A 19,388-nucleotide genomic window follows, 5' to 3' on the forward strand; every position below is an offset into this window, starting at 1 on the left:
CAGAAGCTCTGTGAGGGGACAGCTAAGGGCCGCCCAAAGGCTCTCCTGGAGGGCTGCAAAGGCAGAAGGGGCCAAAGGCGCACAAATGGGATGGATCTAGGTGGCATGCTTTGAGAGGGAGCAGCGTTGCGGCTGTGTGACCGGGAAAAGAGAGCAATGCCCAGATCCCACAAAGAAATCCACTGTCCATCTGGTGCCCTGACCCGCCTCCCCAGAATTACCTTAGTCCTGTGAGGCAGACCCTGTGGTCCCACAGAAGCCGCCTGCTTGCTCTTGGCCCCCTACAGACTGAGGAAGAAACGGGCATATGATGGTGCCGGTGAGGAAGAAGCCCTTTCTCCAATTTTCAACTCAGGGCATCTGGAGGGGGGGAAAAAAAAAAGAAAAAAAAAAAAAAAAAAGGATCTCTGTTTAGGGCTCTTCTTGCAGCCTCCTCTGGGGCTCAGTCATTTTCTTGGAGCGGTTTCTACGACAGAGAGAAGACGTAACCAAGACTACAAATAGGAAATTCGATTGGGGTCTTCCCACCACGTCTGCCCCTGCCAGAGCAAGTCCTCGAGGGTCTTTATACCCGCTACGGCTTCCATTTCATAGAGTCAGAGAATCAGAGAATATTTTGGGTTGGAAGGGACCTTAGAGATCATCTAGTTCCATCCCCGCTGCCATGGGGAGGGATATCTTCCACTAGACCAGGTCGCTCAAAGCCTCATCCAACCTGGCCTTGAACACTTCCAGGGACGGGCCATCCACAACTTCTCTGGACAAGCCCTTCCAGTGTCTCACCACCCTCACAGTAAGGAATTTCTTCCTAATTTCTAATCTAAATCTTCCCTCTTTCAGTTTAAAACCGTTACCCCTCGTCCTATCACTACACTCCCTGATAAAGAGTCCCTCCCCATCTTTGCTGTAGGGCCCCTTGCTTGAAGTACTCTTCTCAACATTAGCCAGCTTCAGATAGCAGACAAGTAGCCGTTTACCCCCGGGGCAGCAGCCTAAAGCCCAGCAAGGGAAGATAAGGACTGACGTGGGGTAGTTCACGTTGGACAGCACTGAATGATGCAGGTACTAACTGTCTCCTATGACAGAAAGAGAAACACTCCAGAGGATGAGAAGAAACAAGCAAAGCCAGGAAAAGGAAACATATTCTGAACGGTTTTTTTAATACTTGTTATGACCTGACGTAAAAGAGTAAATAGGCTTGCTGCCCGAGAACTCTGTCGATGCCACAACCATCCACAGCCATGTCGTTCATCTTGTACCACAGTCCGTTGCTGGCCTGCAAAGAAAGGCATCGATACCTGGAGGTGAACTGCATGGTTTCTCCACAAAAACACAGGCAGAAAACTACAGGACCAAGAGTACACCAAAACAAATCCAATCCAGCCCCTGAAGAGACCTTCTCCCCCAAAGCCGTGGCTGCCAGTAACACTGCCGTGAAAGTTTCTCTTCCCCAGCACACATATTTCCCCTGCTAGGAAGGAAGTTGCTCTTTACCTTTGTGTAGCAGAAATAGTGTCCTGCATGGCAGCTGTCACCGCTGTGTACCAGGACAGCATATAAGGCGTAGAGGAGCGGTTCTCCAGCTGTCCGAGACATGTATGGCCGAAGATCCAAGTATTCAGGATACTCCACAACCTACGGAGAGACCCAGAGGGCTCAGAAATGATCCTGAAATAGCCTTCCAAGACTGAAGGCTAGCGGTGTGTAAATACATCTTTTTGGCTCATGAACACTTGTTTTCCCTTAAAGCAACATCCATGGTTTGGGGGGCAGGAAACTGTTCACGGTCCAAACAGCTCTGTCGGAGCAGAGCATGTGCTTGTCTTCCCGCGGGAACTCTCGTCTCCCCAGAAGGGAACACAAAAATCCCAACACGAACAACCGGTGAAAGAGCGTACTGCTTTGGAAATCTCCTGCTCCGGGAAGAGAAAGTTGCGCTCCAGTTGCGTACACACCTTGCTGATCTTCCTGCCAGTGAAATCTTGAAACCTTTTCAGACACACCGTCAGAACCTTGGGCGCGTGATGGACCGTAAAGCTCTTGGAGGCAGCAACCATCTTGTCACACCTTGTAACCAAGCACAGAGATGAGTGCTGAAATGCACCTCTCTTGCCCCAAGAAGGCCAGACAAGCTTTCCCTTCTCACACATCCTTATGCTATTTTAAGGCTATTCAGTACCAGAAGGCCGTATTAAACAAAAGCTGCATCTCATTATTGTGCATCTAACCTACGTGAAAAGATGACTTATGCCGCATGACATGCGGCACCTTCACGCAGCACCTAGTATTAGTATGTCGTTAGTAATCCTCTTACTTGCTACATTTAAAGCAGTTTTCGCCATCCAGCTGCTCGGGTCTCACAAAGTCCTCCAGAGCTGCGGTGACAGATGAGGCCGCCTGGAGGAGCGAGAAAGGATGGCCCTGAGCTCAGGGCATCACCCTCGCCCAGACACTTACTAGGAGTTGACAGGAAGACCCAGGTAGCTGAGGCTGAGGAGACCCACCCTGAAACCCGCAAGCAGTGTCCAGAAGGAGGCACAAAGAGGGTATTATGCTGAACACTTCCCTCAATTCCCAGGGATTCCCGGCGCTATCAGGAGCTACCTCTCTGTGGCACCGCACAGTTCAGCTACCAATGCTGTGCAGGGTCATCAATAATGAAGACACCACAACCCATCAGCCTGGGAGCCAGACGGGTGTTGAGGAGGGCAAAAGGAAGACGGATGAGAGTACGTCAAGGGTGCAGAGAGGATAATTTGTACTTGTCCAGCTTAAAGCCAGCACCTACATGCAGACCGCTGCCACGGCCTCCCCAGAAGGACACAGGCCATTCCATTCCACTGCCCACCCGCCACCAAGCTCTCTTATGTTTGCACTCTACGTTTTTAAGCCAAATGCCTCGATTCTGGAAAGCTACAGGGGTCTTGGGACGTTTGAAGCACAATTACAAACCCTCTTACTTTTATATCCAAAGGGACATCCAGGAAGGCCTCGTAGGAATCGGACACTGCTCTGCAGCTCAAGCACGTGACTGGAAGGCAAATCAAAATGCTCAGCGACAGGGGAAGTTGACTGACTCTGCCCGTTTCCGTCCTTCATGCCTACTACGCCAGTCACACCATCAGCCGTTTATCACGGGCAGACGGGAGGGCACAGACAATTCCAGGGAGAGCAACAGTTGTGGGAAAGTACCTCTGGATCTCAGAAAGCCCCCAAATATTTGATGGACGATGGTAGTTGCTTGAGAAGAGACGTCCAAGCTAGAAAGAAATGGTAAGGCAGAGAGTTATCTCCTCCAAGAGTTTTGCTTTGTCTGAAAGCCCTGGGCGTAGGTTCTCCTCGATGGGAGTACCTCAAGGAGTGCAAAGGGCTCGGGAACACTGAAAAGGTAATCGGCTTGTGCTTACTCGCTGCTTCCACTCAGACAGGCTCTCTGCATGGCATCGACAGTATAGCGTAAGAACTCGTGGGCGTCTTCCTGCATGCCAAGCTGGAAATGTTCTCCTATTCCTACAAAAGAAGAAGTTAGTAGATCTCTCCTACAAGAAGGCAAGAAAACCTGTAGGGGCACCTGAAATGACTTACGTGTGAGGACACTGATGACACCGCTAGGCCGGATGGCACAGACTGAGGAACGCAGGACCTCGTTAACGTGCGCTTCCATTACGCACATCATGCAGAAGCCTTGCTGACGACCTGAAGCGGGAGGAGGGAGGGAAGCAAGCTCCTCGGGTTAGCAAAACGTCCACAGCGATGGGAAACGTAATGGAGATCTTGAAGTTCTAAGAACAGTCTCCACTCCTCCTCTCCCAAGGTGCCAATGTCCCAACAAGCCCCGGACATTATTTTAGTGCCTAGAAAACTTTCTTCAGAGGGATGCTAAACTGACAAAAGTTTTCTGTGCAATAAGCAAAGAGAGCTTAACTTGTCGGAATAGGGACTGAGACCTGGGGCTAGAAAGAGGTGCCTTTCTGAAGATCAACACACCTAGACACGAGGGGCGGCTTCTAGGCTTGAGTGTTCAAAGAACACCACCTCGGGGGGTTGACAAAGAAGGGCTGCTTTTCTGGTAGATCAAATTCCAGATTCTGGGAATCCTTGCAAAGTGTCCCACAGATTTACAAGGAGTTGTTCATAAAAGTTCTCACATGACTGGCTGTGCTCACGAGAGAGCAGGTAGTTGGCCAGAGGGGGTGTGTACGTCAGGCACTGCAGGACGGAGTTGAGGAAGCACGTATTGCCCAGGTTGTAGAGTCCCGCTCCAGCTCTCTGTCTGTGCTGCCAGTCCAGGCAAATCTTCTCCGGAGGAAAGAGGACCCTTTGTGGCGGAGCCATTCCCTCGGCGACGACTGCAGGGCAATGACATTTGCAAAGAGATGACACGACATTGTTGCACAAAAGCATGTCTTGGGCAAGCACCTAGCACAGAAGGTAACCCTACTGATGTCAGGATCTTTCTACGGGCAATGTCGTCTTTCAGAGTCTCGTACATAGTGGCAGAGGAGTGACAAAACGCGTTTTCATGTGTCTAATGGAAAACAGCTGGGTAAGTCTGGCTGCTATCAGGAAACGCCCCAGAATTCACGCTAGGCTGTCAGCACATCAACATTCAGGGATGGAGCACCAGCCACGTCCGTTGCCTTTGGGGAGTCACAAAGTCCAAGCCTGCTGATGAAGCCGTTACTCACAGGAGTCGTTCCCCATTGCGGCCATCGCTCCTCTCAGGAACACAGGGGAAAGCTTCGGATGACAAAGGATCTCAGGACACGCTCCAGAAAGAGATCAGCGCCAATGCCGTCCCCTGATTGCAAAGAAATAATCGCAGCTCAACAAAATGATTAAAAAACCCAAACGCAACCCGCAGAACAGCAGCCGCCATAGAAAGAGTTTCAGTGGTACGTGGAACTGCTGCGGAGCCTGCAGGCCGACGGCCCTGCTGTCCCTGTCACAGGACTCCAATTGACAGCAATTACCAAGGCCCTTTTGAAAGACTGCATTGCGTGTCACCTTCTCTGAAGAGCACCTGCGGCTCACCTGTGGCTAGCGTTAGCAGCAGAGCCCTCTGGCTCTCCAGCCCACACTTGCCCACCTTGTATGCAGGACCGACCGGCTTCCGGCCGCTACTTTAGCGGCTGCCTTTGCCATGCTCCGTTTCTGCCTGCCTTCCTACCGCATCAGTCAGGGTGGGAAAACTGCTTGTCATTCTTGGCTGAGCCCAGTGCCTCAGACTACACTGCCACCCCCCTACTTACCTATCCTAGGGTATGGTAGAGAAATAAGTATCAGCACAAAGGAACTCTACCCGTGGCGCATATCCGGCCAGCCTGTAAAGGTGTAATAGCTCAGCCTAGAGCTCGGAAGGTATAGACCAGCCGATACTTTTGTCCCGTATCTCTACGACCTGTCCTGAAAGCCAAAGTGTAATTACCTTTGCAAGAGGAGGGAAGCTGAGAAGAAGTGGGCGATTTATCCAGACGATAAATGGCTGGAAAAGAGTAGTCGCGCAAGTAGCAATGGAATGAGCCAAGTTATCCCGAAGGCCAGCTCGGCCCAACTAGCTTTCGCTGGCCCGCTTTTCAGGATGGCAAGCCCTGGCCAGGTGAGCTCATAATCACCGGGCGGGTGTCGCATCACTGCCCCTTTGTGACACGGGGCCGCACGGGGACGTGCCCCCTCGAGGCCGTGGAGCCACGCATCCAACACATCCCGGGCGCCTGCCGCAGCCAGCAGCCGCTGGGCTTCCCCACGCGCTGCCAGCGAAGGGCTGTTCGCCTGCCGGCAGAGCTCCTGCCTCTTCCTGGGGCCGCGCCAGCCAGATGAATCAAAATCTGCTCAGGGCTGCAAGCGTGCCTGTTCACAGCTTTGGCTGGCACGTTCGGGCGGCTGAGGGCTTCTTTTCCACTCTTCTCAGGTGCAGGGCTGTGTCCGTGAGACTCGAGTGGAGCAAAGCACCCGGTCTCTTACAGGTTCATTTCCAATGAACTTTATCTGCTCCCCCCAAGACACAGCCACGGGCTGACTCTGAACTAGCACTACCAAAGAAGTTACTTTTGCCCCTGCTCCACTCGGGGAGCCTTTTTTCTTTTTAGATTTCGCTTGAGGCATCTAGTTTCTCTGCTGCCTTGCTCGGGTTCCTGGTTTTCATCATGTCCCTCTCAGGACAGCTCAGTTTCTCCCCTCTCTTGCTTGCGGAGGCTCATTTTGCCCCTTCTCCACACAGGGTGCCTGGATTTACTCCGGCCCTGCTCAGGTGGCTCGTTACACCCCTGCCCAAATCTGGGGTGGCTCGCTTTGCTCATGCCCCGCTTGGGGCATTTAGTTTTGTCCCTGTCCTGCTCAGGGCATCTCATTTTGCCCCTGCCCCAGCCCCGCTCAGAGCAGACATTTTTGTCTGTGCCCAGCTGGGGGTCCCGGTTTGCCCCCGCCTTTCCCTGCTCCACAGTCCCTCTTGCCCTGGCCTCTCTCGTTGCCCTCCAGTCCGGCTTGGGCGTTTCTCCTGACTAGGCTGTGTCCCATCGGGGCAGGGCCCAAGGAGCTTGCACCGTGCTCCCCTCCCAGTCGCAACCCCATACCTGGCTTCTGTCTGTGGTGGCATCAGGGCTGTGGGGCTGGGGGCGATGGGTCGAACAGCCGCCTGGCCCTGGGGGCTCCTTGTCCTTCAGTTCATTCCCCGTTGAAAGGCAGCCCCTCCGCCAGCAGACAACTGCAGGCGGCTCTCTGCGCTTTCCGCAGGCACTGCTGACTGGGTCCTTGCAGGGCTATATGTGCAAAGTCACCTCACAGCCAAGCTCGCTTCAGGGTCAGGCCTCGGGAGCCAGCAGTGCCCGTTGCCTCCCAGGGAAGCAGAGGATCCTGCCAGCTGGATGTTGAGCAGGGTGTGCCTCTGCTGCCCGCTCCTCACTCACGCACACATCGCCTCCCGCTCCAGAGGCTTATTGCCTGGCGGCTCCTGTGGCGGCTCCCGCGTGGACTCGGGACCGGAGCTCGGGACGTGGCGGTGGCACCATGGCTGGTGGCAAAGCAGGAAAGCACAGTGGGAAGGCCAAGGCAAAGGCAGTGTCGCGCTCACAGAGAGCTGGGCTGCACTTCCCTGTGGGCAGGATCCACAGACACTTGAACACTCGCACCGCCAGCCTACGGGCAAGTGGGTGCCACCGCTGCCGTCTACAGCGCTGCCATCCTTGAGGACCTCACCGCCCAAGTGCTGGAGCTGGCAGGCAACACGTCAGAGGATCTCAAAGTCAAGCGGATCGCTCCTCGTCACTTGCAGCTGGCAATCCGCAGCAATGAAGAGTTGGATTCCCTGATCAAAGCCACCATCGCCGGTGGAGGTGCCATCCCCCACATCCACAAGTCTCCCATTGGAATGAAGGGACAATAAAAAACGGCATGGAGAGGGGGAAAAAAAAGCAGCCCCCTCCCTGCCATCATCGTACTCTACCTAGCACAGAAGAAATCTTGGGGATATGTGGCATTTTTTTTTTTTTAAGGAATAGTTCAAAGGAAGAGCACAGACAATTGACTGTAGAGAGGAGGAAACATCGGTAGGGGCTTTAGATTCAAAGTTTGGCACAAAGCTGTACCTCGTCGGGCGGCACCCCTTGGTGTGGTGGTCGAGGGGCTCAGCTGCTCCCCTGGGTTTTATACAAAAATGGAACTGACCTCCTCCCAGCGCTGCCATGCTACCTGCACTCTGGAAAGGGCAGGGGAGATACCCTATGAATATCTGGGGGCAGCAGGGCAGTGCAGGATGGGGAGGAAGAGCCCAAGCAGTAGTTGAAGCTCCACCATGTTTCAAGGGAGATGGACAGAAGGATGGCGATTAATTGATTGATTGCTGGCTGGCAGGCACGCGCATCTTGAGCTCTGAAGGTGTTTTGAAAGAGCTGCTCCACACCTAGGCTATATGGCGCCACATCAGTCTGCGTGGCCTGTTCCACCACCACGTTGCTGCTCATTTTCCCACCCCCCCGCTCCTCCTCCTCCTCCTCCTCCTCCTCCTCCTGGGAAGTAGTTACTTTTTCATCCAGAACATTTTCAAGCGTCTCTCGATTCACTGCAGAACTGGAGGGAGCTGGATCGCTCACCTCAGAGCTTGTGGCGGTCAAACTCTCTTCAAATGCATCAGTCTCGTTAGCCGTGCCCTCGTTAAGAAGCAGCCCACTACCTGCCACCTCCTCCAGAGCTTGGTCCTCCGTGATGAGGCTGCCTGGCACCGTGGCACACAACGCTAACGCCTTCCCCTCCGAGTCATACGTGTACTCCGGGCACTGCTCATCTCTCACAGAGCTGTTCTGAGCCATCTCCACGCTCTGCAGCAGAGACTCCAGTTTCTTGTTTTCAACGCTTATGTCTAGGAAGTATTTCTGATTTTTTTTTTTGTCGTTCTCAGACAAGCTGTTCAATAGCCTGCTTCAGTTCTTCAATTTCCCTCCTTGCTTCCAAGAAGGCCAGCTCCACCTCCACACCATTACACTCTTCTACAATCCACTCTTCCTTCACGTGTCCCAGATGAGCTTTCAGCCCTTCTACTTCTGTTTCCCTGCAGCAAAATAAAAATATTGCGACACTGTTTCGTTACAGAGTCAACGTAAGGCTCCACCGCACTGGGATGGCTATGCTGCAGAGATGCTCCAAGAAGGAAGCACATTCCTCCGTGCACCATTTCCTGCCGCCTCCGGGAGAGCTGGCGGAGACGTAAGCTGGCTGCCAAGACACGCCGGCTGACTGCTGACTGGAGTCACCGACCTCGCCACACAGCCAGCAGCCTCCGGGGCTGTGCTGTGATCCTGGACATTTTGAGGTGCAAGCGGGGGCCTCTAGGTTAGGGCCAGCCAGTACAGCGCTTAACGTCTCACCGACTGCCCGGCCCTGGAGGAGACGAGAAGCAGCTGCCTGCACGCATCCCCCGTGCTTGCCAGCAGCTCCTCACATACAGCCAGAGCCAACGCTGGCCTCAGACAGCAGGATGGCTCGGGGCTGCAGGCCCCTGGCTTGCTTTGCACCCACCCAGCCCAGCACGGAGCCAGAGGCTGCTGCCTTGACTTGCAAGCACGTGGGGAGAGGGGGCCCCTGCAAGACATCCAGCCCTCGCAGATGCAGAGGTCGGGCTATCCCGAGCTGGACCAAGGGCTCCCTGGGACTCTGCCTTGGGGCTCCTTACAAACACCCCTCTGGGCCTGCTTGGGTGGCGTCTGCTGGAGAGCCAGCTCTCAGAGAGCGGCTTTAGCAAGAGAGACGACACCTGCTGCTGTGTAATGCATGTTGTCGCTTCTTTGCTTAGCGTACCTACAAAGGGCTACTGTGAACAATTCAACACCTAAGCGACAAAAACACAAGCAGGCACCCTGGTTTGTGTAAGAGCTTTTCTTTCATTAGGGGAGAAGGATGACACTTGCAGTCATATTTCAGTGAGTGAGGTACAACAGGGGACTAAGGTCTTGCAGGTAGAAACTGGCTTATGTACAAAAGGTCTCAATGCTCAATCACACTGGGAAAATATTACCCTTTAAAAATATTCTATTGGGAAAGTTCAAAACAGGGGAAAGAGGCAGCCATATTCATAACTAAACTGCACGGTACGTATTCACTGAGCACGCCGTGAAACCTGAAGTACCTGAGAACAACCTGATCCGCCTGATCGTCTTTCAAATTTCTTAATGAAACCTTGATGCGGTCAAGAAATGAGTCAAAATGTTCTGGATTCCCACCCCTAAATGCTCCTGAATACATCTTTCCAACTCTGATTTCTCAAGTGAAATAGACCTTTCTTTACCTTTCCTTACCTCTCCTCTCAGATTCCTTCAGCTTTGTTTCCAAATGCTGTACTGGAACTTCCTTCTGCTGCAGAGCAGTCAAATACGGCTTGGCATTTTCTGGCTTAATGCTGCGATTCACCACAAGAAACGTATCTCCCCGATCGCCTGAAAAGGAAAAAAAAAAAAAACCAACAAAACAAACCCTCACTTAACATCACTCCTGCAGTTCTTCAGTCCTGGCAAAAAGAAAAACATCCCACAGACTGATACAAAGCTTGACGCCTTTGGGGCTCCTCAGTGTCTGCACAAGTGACTCCCTCTGGCAAATCAAAGTACTTGAGGAAACGCCTCATTTGTGGCTATCGCACAAAATTTACTATTTATGGTACTTGTCTTCAGTGCCATTACATCAAATGAGACATTTCACTTCAAACCCCGAGCCACCCCCTCACCCAAAACACGTGGTGTGCCCACGAGCAGGCAGCCGGGCCGCTGGCAAGGGCGCCCAGCTGCAGGACGGCCAGGTGAGGTAGCGTACGGACCGAGTTCAGCTCCACACGTGAGTTAGGAAGCTGAGCACCCTGAAACCTAGATTCATCCTAGCTAGCTTTAGGTGTGCACCTGACATGCTTGGCTGTTGAGTTGCCCGAGAGAGACAGAGAGGGAGGCAGGGAAACAGCAGCAGCGTGGTGGCAATTTCTTCTCCGCAACATGTGTTGTGTGCGCTGGCAGGCATCTCTTTTCTTCCCTGTACAGGAAACTGCACAGGGAGGTGCCTAAGGCTGGGCAGGCTGAATTTTCACCCCAGTGTATAATAGTTGCTATACTACCCCACCCAGCTCTCTCCAAAGCAAAAGCACCCTTACACGAAAGAACCAGTGAATGCACAGGAGAACTGATGGCATGAAACCACAGGAAGGAGCCTGCCTCGGAGGGAAAAGCAGCTACAAAGGGCGTTGACTAAAAGCAACCTTGACTTTTACAGTGCTGAAACAACATGGATGAATGAATACCATATGAAACAATAGGGATGGAGCACCCCGTTGACTGTCGAGCCACCAACATGAGGAGTCACACTGACGCCGAGGAGCAAGATGACCTGCTTGGCAACCCAGACAGCTGATGCCACGTTACAGTGCAGAGGAGGTCAGTCAGTGCCACTGAACACCGGGATGCTGAAATACACACTCGCCTCATCACTGGGCCGCTGTTGCTTCCTTTGCAGGAGCCCGAGTTGCTGCTGCTGGCTGAAGAAGCCCCGTAATGCTGGCGGATGTCAGCAGGAACTCCGCTGGGTTTTGCACAGTCTTGACTAGGGGTCCTTTTCACGGGAAGCCCGTGGGCTGGCTCTGCGCTTGCAGGATAAGGATCCATTATTCCGACCACAAGGGCCTCGGCTGGAGGGAACCAACATGGTTAAAGCACATTGGATTAGCCTCATCACGCAACACATTGTGTGCCTTATTTTACACACAAAGCTGTCTAAACACTAAACCAGATAGGTAGCTGTGAGTGGCCGGGAAGACAGACAGTCCTGAAGTCATCAGCCACTGCACGTTCTTCAGGGATCTTCAGGGATCTCCTTTTATTTTGTTTTTTGTTTGTTTCTCCTTTGTAAGGAAGGAGATAAGTACCTAAGTGCAGAAGATTTGTGCCCGAGACCCTGAACCGCAGGTGGCCTGTGCCGCCAGCCCGGAGCTCAGCAGATCATTACTTAGGACAGATGGGATTCAGGCTTTTGCCTTCTACTTGCCCATGCCTCCTTTCTAACTTGCTGACTCCTTTCTTGGATCCTGCGTTTGCGCTGTGACCTCTGGGTGCTTGCTGCAGCCTGAGAGCCTTGTGAACAAAAGGAGATACCTGTCTTGAGAGGCCACAGCCCAACCACTAATTGCCTACGTCTCTACTAAGCCACATCGACAATAACTGTTCAGAAGGGCGTGGATCATAACATTTCTGACACAGAACTAAAAGGTCCCTTTTCTAGGCCACTTTAATTTAACGGGAACTTGTGGATTGGGGTTCAAAATTAGGAATGCTAATCAGTTTTACATAACTTGTTAAGCCTCTTTTGCTCAAAATATTTACGTTCGGATTATATTCCAATATTATCTCTCGGAAGTTGTAGAGCACTTCTTTCTCTTCAGTGCCATTTAGTTAGCTTATGTCCTAAAAATACTTCACTCCTGCTGACTAACTAAATTCACGGTGCAACATGAGATACAGAATCGCCCTGTGCGACGCTAGGGCGCCTTGGGCAGCGGTCCTCAGAAAAAGGACAAACAGAGGGTGCCTAAGCTTATCAGGGATGAACGGAAGAGGAAAAGGCATCTAATGAGACCCACTTGACGATCCAAGCGCCATCTTCAAACACAAACTTTCTTCCACAACTGAGTGGCTAAGACTGACTTCCCTTTCTGTTAAAACTACAAAACAAAAAACCAAACGAGGCAATAAAAGAGACGGAGACTGTACTTGGCTTCAATAAGGGCTAACAGCAGAGTGGTCAGAGACCTGATGAGGAACGCAGGAGACTGGGCTAGGATTCATCTCAAGAGCTCAAGAACACCACCTTGCTGCTCGCTCTCTGCCTCTACAGAGGCTAAACTAGCTGCCCAATGGCTCAGGCAACCTCCATTTTCAACAGAATCCGAGTCCAGCAGTTTGTAAGCGTGCCAGATCCTGAGACATCGCCTGTATGGATCCTTCCCCTGGCCTACAGGCCCATGCTGGCCGCTCCCGTGGTTAGGACCGGAGCTCAAGCGCTCTGGAAGGTGCGCACACACAGGCCACTGGAAAGCTTTGCTCAGCACTACCAGACGATGCCTAGTTGAATTCAGCGGCAGAAAGACAAACAGGGGAGAGGCTACGGTTCTGCGCGCAAAGGGAGCGGAGGACAAAACAAAAGAGATCGGGGGCAATTCCGGAAGCAGCGACAGGCCATCTGGCAGACAAGCACCGCTACCTCTAGATCGGGGTCCCGCAGACCAGCCCGCCACCCACACTGCTCCATGAGCGCTATGCCAACGGCTCTTCCGATCTCCTGCAAGGGGGAAGAACAGTCACGGGCAGCACAAAGAACAGAATTGACAAAACTACAGATCACAGCCTTCACGGCACAGTCCTGGGAAAAGAAAGAGTCTCTCTCTATCCCTAGGACAACAACTCATACAAAGACCAGAAGACGTACAGCAGGGCACAGCGAGCGAGCGAGCGAGCGGCACAGCAGACACACCGCGGGACAAAATGACTATCGCTCAACCGGCGCGCGGGAGGCGAAAGTTCAAGCCCCGCCCAAGGTACAACAAAAGTTGTCATCGTTTCAGAATTGTATACCACACGCACAAAATATTTCCGATGGCTGTAAGCTAGATTACCTAAGAGAAAACCTGCGAGCGCACAACTACAACTCACAGTTTTAATGCTTTTATGGCATCTAGAAAGCTCTGTCTACCTTCAGAGTATGAGAGTTCAAAGACACAGCACAAATTTAAGCTAACATTCATGGCGGCAGGCTCACGTGCCCCACCTTCCCAAGGTACTAGCTTTAGCAGGGAAGCAAAAATCTAGTTAAACTACTGTTATCTTCAAGTAAGAGAAATCTACACAAACTGCAGCTACACGGGGTTTGGTGTTTTGGGTTTTTTTTTTTTTTATTTTCCTCACAGTAGAAAGACACTATAGAGGAGAAGAGTGCTGGACGGAAAGGGCCCCTGGAGGTCTCTACGCCACCACTCTCTCCCAAGCACCAAGAGCCACCCCCCAGGACACATCCCAGGCCTGCACCACCCTCCTGGGGAACAAGTTCTCCCCAGTGCCCAACCAGAGCCCACCCAAGCTGCAAGTTCTGGCTTTTGCCCCTTCTTCTACGCTGTCTGCCGCAACTGAGAGGAGGCTGGCTCCACTGTCCTTGCAATGGCCCTTTAAGTAGCTGTAAACTACTGTCAGATCACTCCTCTGACTCCACGTGCCCAGCTACCTCAACCTCTTACCTTTGCCTATCCTCAGTGAAGGGCACTGATTTGAAAACTATTCAGGGTAACAGCGCCCAGAAATTAACAGCAGCCCTTCAAACTTGTTTGAGGGGAATGCAGCTTCAGGCCTTTTTTTTGAGAAAAGACACAAAAAGCTTACATCGGTTTGTTATTCTAAAACATGCAACACACAACTGAAGCGACAAATAAACTACCCATCGCCCTTCACCTTTGCTAAATTCTTTTCAAACAGACATACTTTAGCATACCTGTGAAGGAAGTAGTTTGGCAATCGCTCCACCACAACGACAACAAACTCTCAAACTCAAGCTAAGCTGCTCATTCGCAACAGGCTTCTCTCCACTGCTTTTGGAAGGCTCTCCCAAGGAAGTCTTGCTTTCAGTCCGGCAGTCCGGATCACTCTTTCCCTCTGGTACCGCACACCTCTCTCCAGCTGCCGCTTGGCATTCCTCAGGCGCAGTCTCTCGCACTTGTTCTGTTTTCCGCCTTTTAGTTGCAATATTTGTCTCTCCTTCTCATCTTCTCTTGAGAGGCAATGGGTTTTCTTGAGAGACATCGGCTTTTTTCTTCCCCTCACACCCAAGAAGGTTTCTCCAAATAGAGGTAACATCCAGCCAGTACTTTGGCTCCTCAGTGACAAAGGCTTTTAATCTCATGCAGCATTCTCCCTGGAAGAAAAAGCAGTTTCAGGCCAAGTAGTTTGGTCTCAGCACTCTGTTCTCCTACGTACGGACTGAGAACAGCTGTTAACAGAGACTGTGCTCAGATTGCATCAATGCGCAAATCCAGGAACCACAGCGCCAGCAGACACCACAGGCACAGCTGAGCTCTCAACACCCACACGCCCCACCAGCAAAGACCCAGGCAGCCCTCTGATTACAAGCTCTGCAGAACCAAGATTAAATCCTGCGAGGGCTGAATTCTGCAGAACAATTCAGCAGCTCTAGACAACCAGACCACCTCCGAGAGCCATTCCCAGGGACGGAGGACCCGCCTACCATGCCATCCTCCCCAGAAAGCAGGACTAAGAGATGTGGGACGCTTTCCAGGATTGAAAGACAGACGCAAACATTAATTCAGCTCACAATAAAAGCCACGAGTTTATTCTTTTAGAAGGGAAATCTCTCCTTGCTAGTCATCAACCTGCCTTCAATCCTGCAAAGTTTCCAACGCACGCCCAAACTTACGCCCATGGGTAGTCCACTTGACTTGGCTACGACAAGAGAGGCACGAGGAATAGACACGCCAGTTCCCTTAAAAACCTTGAAGCTGGTCAAGGTGGGGGGCGGAAGGGGGAAGGTATTTCTAGTTCTCATTTAGAATCATGGTGAAATTTGAGCCTCAAAGCCTGAAGGCTATTTGTGGTCTCCCAAATAAAATCCCACCGGCACACAGATATCAACCCATCTGACTTGAAATTCTTACTCCAGCACTGACAGAGAACGGGACCTCAGTAGCTGAGATTTACAAGAAATCTGTGCACTGAACGTGTGAAGTGACGCAAGATGGACGTCTGGATCCACTTTGCCTAGAAGAAAATGACTCATCGTTAAAATGCACAAAGACGGATCCAGAACTGGACTGCGGTTCCAGGATGGGGTGGGGCTTGGGTTTGGGTTTTTTTTTTTGGGGGGAGGGGGGTGGGGGGAAGGGGGTCGTGGGGCTGGCGTTACACATACACATCTATGTACAGTGCCAGCAGAACACAAGCGGGTAAGCTACCTTCAGCACAACAGAAAGAACTGAAAACATATCTGGGTGAAGGCTACTTCAGAATCGATTGCTGTCAATTACAACTATGGCTGACAGTAACTAAATAAATCAAACATTACCTTTATAAAGAGGACTTGAACTGGGGCTTCACGTTTCTGAGCACCCACCCTGTGAGCAAAGCGGAGGGGACGACCCGAGGGAAGGAGTCAGCGCCGTACCTTTCTCTCTAGAAACTGCAAGCGGGGGGTGTTTCTTAAGCAGCACAAACAGTTGCTCTCCAGACTGCACTTTCCTCAGCTCGCCCGGCTCCGCCTCCGTGCTGAAGAGGACCTCTCCCGAGGCGCAGCCCACCTCCGGGGAAAACCAGAAACCAAGCCAAACCGGGAAGGGGTTTTGCCTGAGCACTGGCAGCAGCCCAGCAGCCCCTCGCACCCGCTCGCCCCTTCGCAGGGAGGAGGGCGGCGCAGACCTCCGCTCAGCCCGGGTGGCGAGGGGACACAGCCTGACCCAGCGGCAGGTGTCCCTGCCCACGGCAGGGGCGGCACCAGACGCTCCTTAGAGGTCCCTTCCGACCAAGACTAAGACCAAGACCAGACCCCGGGGGCCCCACGCAGCTGGCGGCACGGCCCACGCCGCGGCCGCCCGGCTCTGGGGCGCGAAGCGAACGAGCCCGCGTCCCCCGCCGATCCGATCCGATCCGATCCGGACCGGACCGGACCGGACCGCCCCGACTGGGCACCGGCGCCGGTTCCCCCCTCACCTCCGTAGGTCCGAGCTGCGCCCGCACCCCCCGCACGAGGAAGGGATCCAGCCCGCCGTGCACAAGTACCGCCCGCCCCCCGCCGCCATCTTGGCCCGCCCCGCCGCCATCTTGGCCCGCCCCGCCGCCATCTTGGCCCGCCCCGCCGCCCTCAGGTGCTGCCGGCGTCGGGACCGGGGAATTCGTTAAAAGCGCCCACTCTGTGGCGCCGAAGCGGTGTCTGCATCCACACGGGTTGCGAGGAAAGACTGTACCCACCCACAGCCCCCCCCCCCCCCCCCACGCCCCGTGAGTGATTCAGCACCCACGGCCCAGGGGGAAGCGCCAGGAGGGCAGCTGGGAGCCAGCACCTTCCCGCCCGCCCCACACACACAGAGGTGACCTTCTCTGCTGCAGGGCCGGTGGCCCCGCAGCCACCCCCGGCTCTGCAGCGCTGGGGCTGCTTAGTCTGAGGAAGGTGAAGGGCAAGGATGGTGACAGTCTGCAGGCAAGGAAGAGGCTGGCAGGAACGTGTTCTCCACCTCCCGTGGGGAAGGTGGAAGTCACGGCCGTGGAGCGCAGCCGTGGAGGTTCAGGTGGAAAAGCCTTCCAGAAAGCCCAAACCCCTCCTCCAGCATGAGCACAAGGAGCATCCTGGTGTGGGGCTGCCCAGAGCCCAGGCTTGCCGCTTGAGAAACAAAGACCGGGACCGGAAGCTGCGCCCGGGATCATAGCTACTCCTTTATCATGCCGATACGTTGTTCCTCCTCAGAGTTAGTATGTTAAACACTTTCCATTTTATATCTATGTAAATAAGAAGGTGGAAACACCTCCTCCCCTCACCCAAATGTCAGAACAGAGCATGGCACCAGGAAGCAAGACAAATGAGGGCCAGCTCGACCCCTAAACGGGATTTGCTGAGCACCAGAGAAGCTGTGATCGGCCGATGAGCAGCTGAAAATACAGCTGGTAGAGTAACACAGGAGGGCTGGCAGGGCAGAGAGGTTTGCTCTGGGGAGAGAGGGCTGTCCGCCTCCCTGCACCGTAACGGCTGACCCCCACGGGGAACAGAACATGGCGTTGGACAAGATTTCCCGTCTTCGTGATGCAGAAAGACCTGAAAATAACATTAGTAACAATAATGGTAACAAAAAGCACATGCTTTGTAGCTTTGAAATTCAGGTCTCCTCTGCAGGCTGTGGTGGACCATGGAGAAGACTTGCGTCGGCCCAGATTTGGCCAGGAGGTGGCCTGGAGGAATGTCAAGCCTGCTCCTTTCCCATCACTGGAGGTCTCCTGGGTGCAGAGGAGCAGGTGGCACTGGGACCGGCACCCCGAGGCCACAGCGGCCTGCGGCAAGGGCAAGGCTGCCTTTGGAGGCAAAGCACCTTTCAGAGGCTAAGCACCTCTGGAAGTAAAGCACATTTGGAGGCAAAGCAGCCGCAGAGGCCGTGGCATTTGCTGGGGGAGGGGGGGGCCCTGCCCGGGATCAGGCAGACTGGTCCTGAGTCCTGGCTCGGCAGTGGAGACACTGTGACCAAGACAGTTCTTGTCCTGCATCCTCCCTTGCTTTGCTTCCTGCAGCCTGGCACATCCTTGACGCCCGTTAAGCGACTGCGGGCCCGAGCACACCTCGGCCCTCAGCTCAGCTCGTGCTTTGAGGTGTTTCTGGAATAAGAAATGATCATAATAGTTGCAAGGGCTTTAAGGAGAAACAGGGGGGCACCCAAGTCAAATTAGGTTGTTAAGAGACTTTGAATAACCCCTTCTGCCAGTTAAACTGGTGTCACTGTTAAGCTCTGCTCACTGAGTGACCGGCTCTCTGTCCCCTGCTGCATGTCCCAAGGTGACAGGATGCAAACCAAGAGAGCAAAATTGCTACACCAACCCCAGTCCCCACAGTAGCCCATCTTCATCCATCGCCCAGCAGGCAGCTCAAAGAAGGGAGCCCGTTGTGCTGAGAGGGTCTCACCCCACCCAAGACTCTATTGACATGGGCCCAGCTCCTCGGCCCATACGTGGTCAAGTATGCTGCGGGCGGGAAGCCAACGCCTTAGCGCAGCCGGCCTGCGCGTGCCTCCCAGCCAGCAATCAATCAATCAATCGCCATCCATCTGTCCTCCCTTGAAACATGGTGGAGCTTCACCTGCTGCTTGGGCTCTTCCTCCCCATCCTGCACTGCCCTGCTGCCCCCAGATATTCATAGGGTATCTCCCCTGCCCTTTCCAGAGTGCAGGTAGCATGGCAGCGCTGGGAGGAGGTCAGTTCCATATTTGTATAAAACCCAGGGGAGCAGCTGAGCCCCTCGACCACCACACCAAGGGGTGCTGCCCGACGAGGTACAACTTTGTGCCAAACTTTGAATCTAAAGCCCCTACCGATGTTTCCTCCTCTCTACAGTCAATTGTCTATGCTCTTCCTTTGAACTATTCCTTAAAAAAAAAAAAATTCCACATATCCCCAAGATTTCTTCTGTGCTAGGTAGCGTACGATGATGATGGCAGGGAGGGGGCTGCTTTTTTTTTCCCCTCTCCATGCCGTTTTTTATTGTCCCTTCATTCCAATGGGGGACTTGTGGATGTGGGGGATGGCACCTCCACCGGCGATGGTGGCTTTGATCAGGGAATCCAACTCTTCATTGCTGCGGATTGCCAGCTGCAAGTGACGAGGAGCGATCCGCTTGACTTTGAGATCCTCTGACGTGTTGCCTGCCAGCTCCAGCACTTGGGCGGTGAGGTCCTCAAGGATGGCAGCGCTGTAGACGGCAGCGGTGGCACCCACTTGCCCGTAGGCTGGCGGTGCGAGTGTTCAAGTGTCTGTGGATCCTGCCCACAGGGAAGTGCAGCCCAGCTCTCTGTGAGCGCGACACTGCCTTTGCCTTGGCCTTCCCACTGTGCTTTCCTGCTTTGCCACCAGCCATGGTGCCACCGCCACGTCCCGAGCTCCGGTCCCGAGTCCACGCGGGAGCCGCCACAGGAGCTGCCAGACAATAAGCGTCTGGAGCGAGCACGAGGCTGCTGGCTGTGTGGCGAGGTCGGTGACTCCAGTTAGCAAGCAGCTAAACTGGTGTTTTTTGCAGTACTGCTGCCTACAGAAATTGTCCTCCTGCTCCCAGGCAGCGCGTCCCTCCCCTGTGCTGGTGTCTTTCTGGTGCCAGCACAGCTGCCCAGCGAACGTGACCAG

The 19,388-nt window shown here is 53.6% G+C and overlaps 1 protein-coding gene and 3 pseudogenes across 1 annotated transcript; 1 reads left to right on the forward strand and 3 right to left on the reverse strand.

Annotated features, from left to right (window-relative positions):
* Positions 1-281: 281 nt before the first annotated feature.
* LOC142593173 (ubiquitin carboxyl-terminal hydrolase 42-like) lies at positions 282-4,704 on the reverse strand. Its single transcript, XM_075706837.1, has 11 exons — positions 4,689-4,704; positions 4,149-4,349; positions 3,586-3,696; positions 3,408-3,510; positions 3,193-3,260; positions 2,961-3,031; positions 2,315-2,397; positions 1,956-2,067; positions 1,495-1,635; positions 1,176-1,276; positions 282-360 (listed from the first exon to the last, which is right to left on the reverse strand). Exons 1-11 carry the CDS (start codon positions 4,702-4,704, stop codon positions 282-284), a joined length of 1,086 nt encoding a protein of 361 aa, XP_075562952.1.
* A 2,301-nt stretch (positions 4,705-7,005) lies between these two features.
* Positions 7,006-7,381, forward strand: LOC142593218 (histone H2A.V pseudogene; annotated as a pseudogene).
* Positions 7,382-7,682: 301 nt separating this feature from the next.
* LOC142593174 (syntabulin-like) lies at positions 7,683-11,172 on the reverse strand (annotated as a pseudogene).
* Positions 11,173-18,749: 7,577 nt separating this feature from the next.
* Positions 18,750-19,125, reverse strand: LOC142593232 (histone H2A.V pseudogene; annotated as a pseudogene).
* Between the last annotated feature and the right edge of the window lie 263 nt (positions 19,126-19,388).

This window comes from Pelecanus crispus, chromosome 3, assembly GCF_030463565.1.
Source record: "Pelecanus crispus isolate bPelCri1 chromosome 3, bPelCri1.pri, whole genome shotgun sequence".
NCBI classification, from domain to species: Eukaryota; Metazoa; Chordata; class Aves; order Pelecaniformes; family Pelecanidae; genus Pelecanus; species Pelecanus crispus.

Excerpts from the sequence above, each read along its gene's own strand:
- LOC142593173 (XM_075706837.1), bottom strand. Across the intron at positions 3,697-4,148 it reads TCGTGAGCACAGCCAGTCAT|GTCGTCAGCAAGGCTTCTGC; the intron begins GTGAGAACTTTT and ends CTCCCGCTTCAG. Across the intron at positions 3,261-3,407 it reads TGTCTGAGTGGAAGCAGCGA|CTTGGACGTCTCTTCTCAAG; the intron begins GTAAGCACAAGC and ends ATTTCTTTCTAG.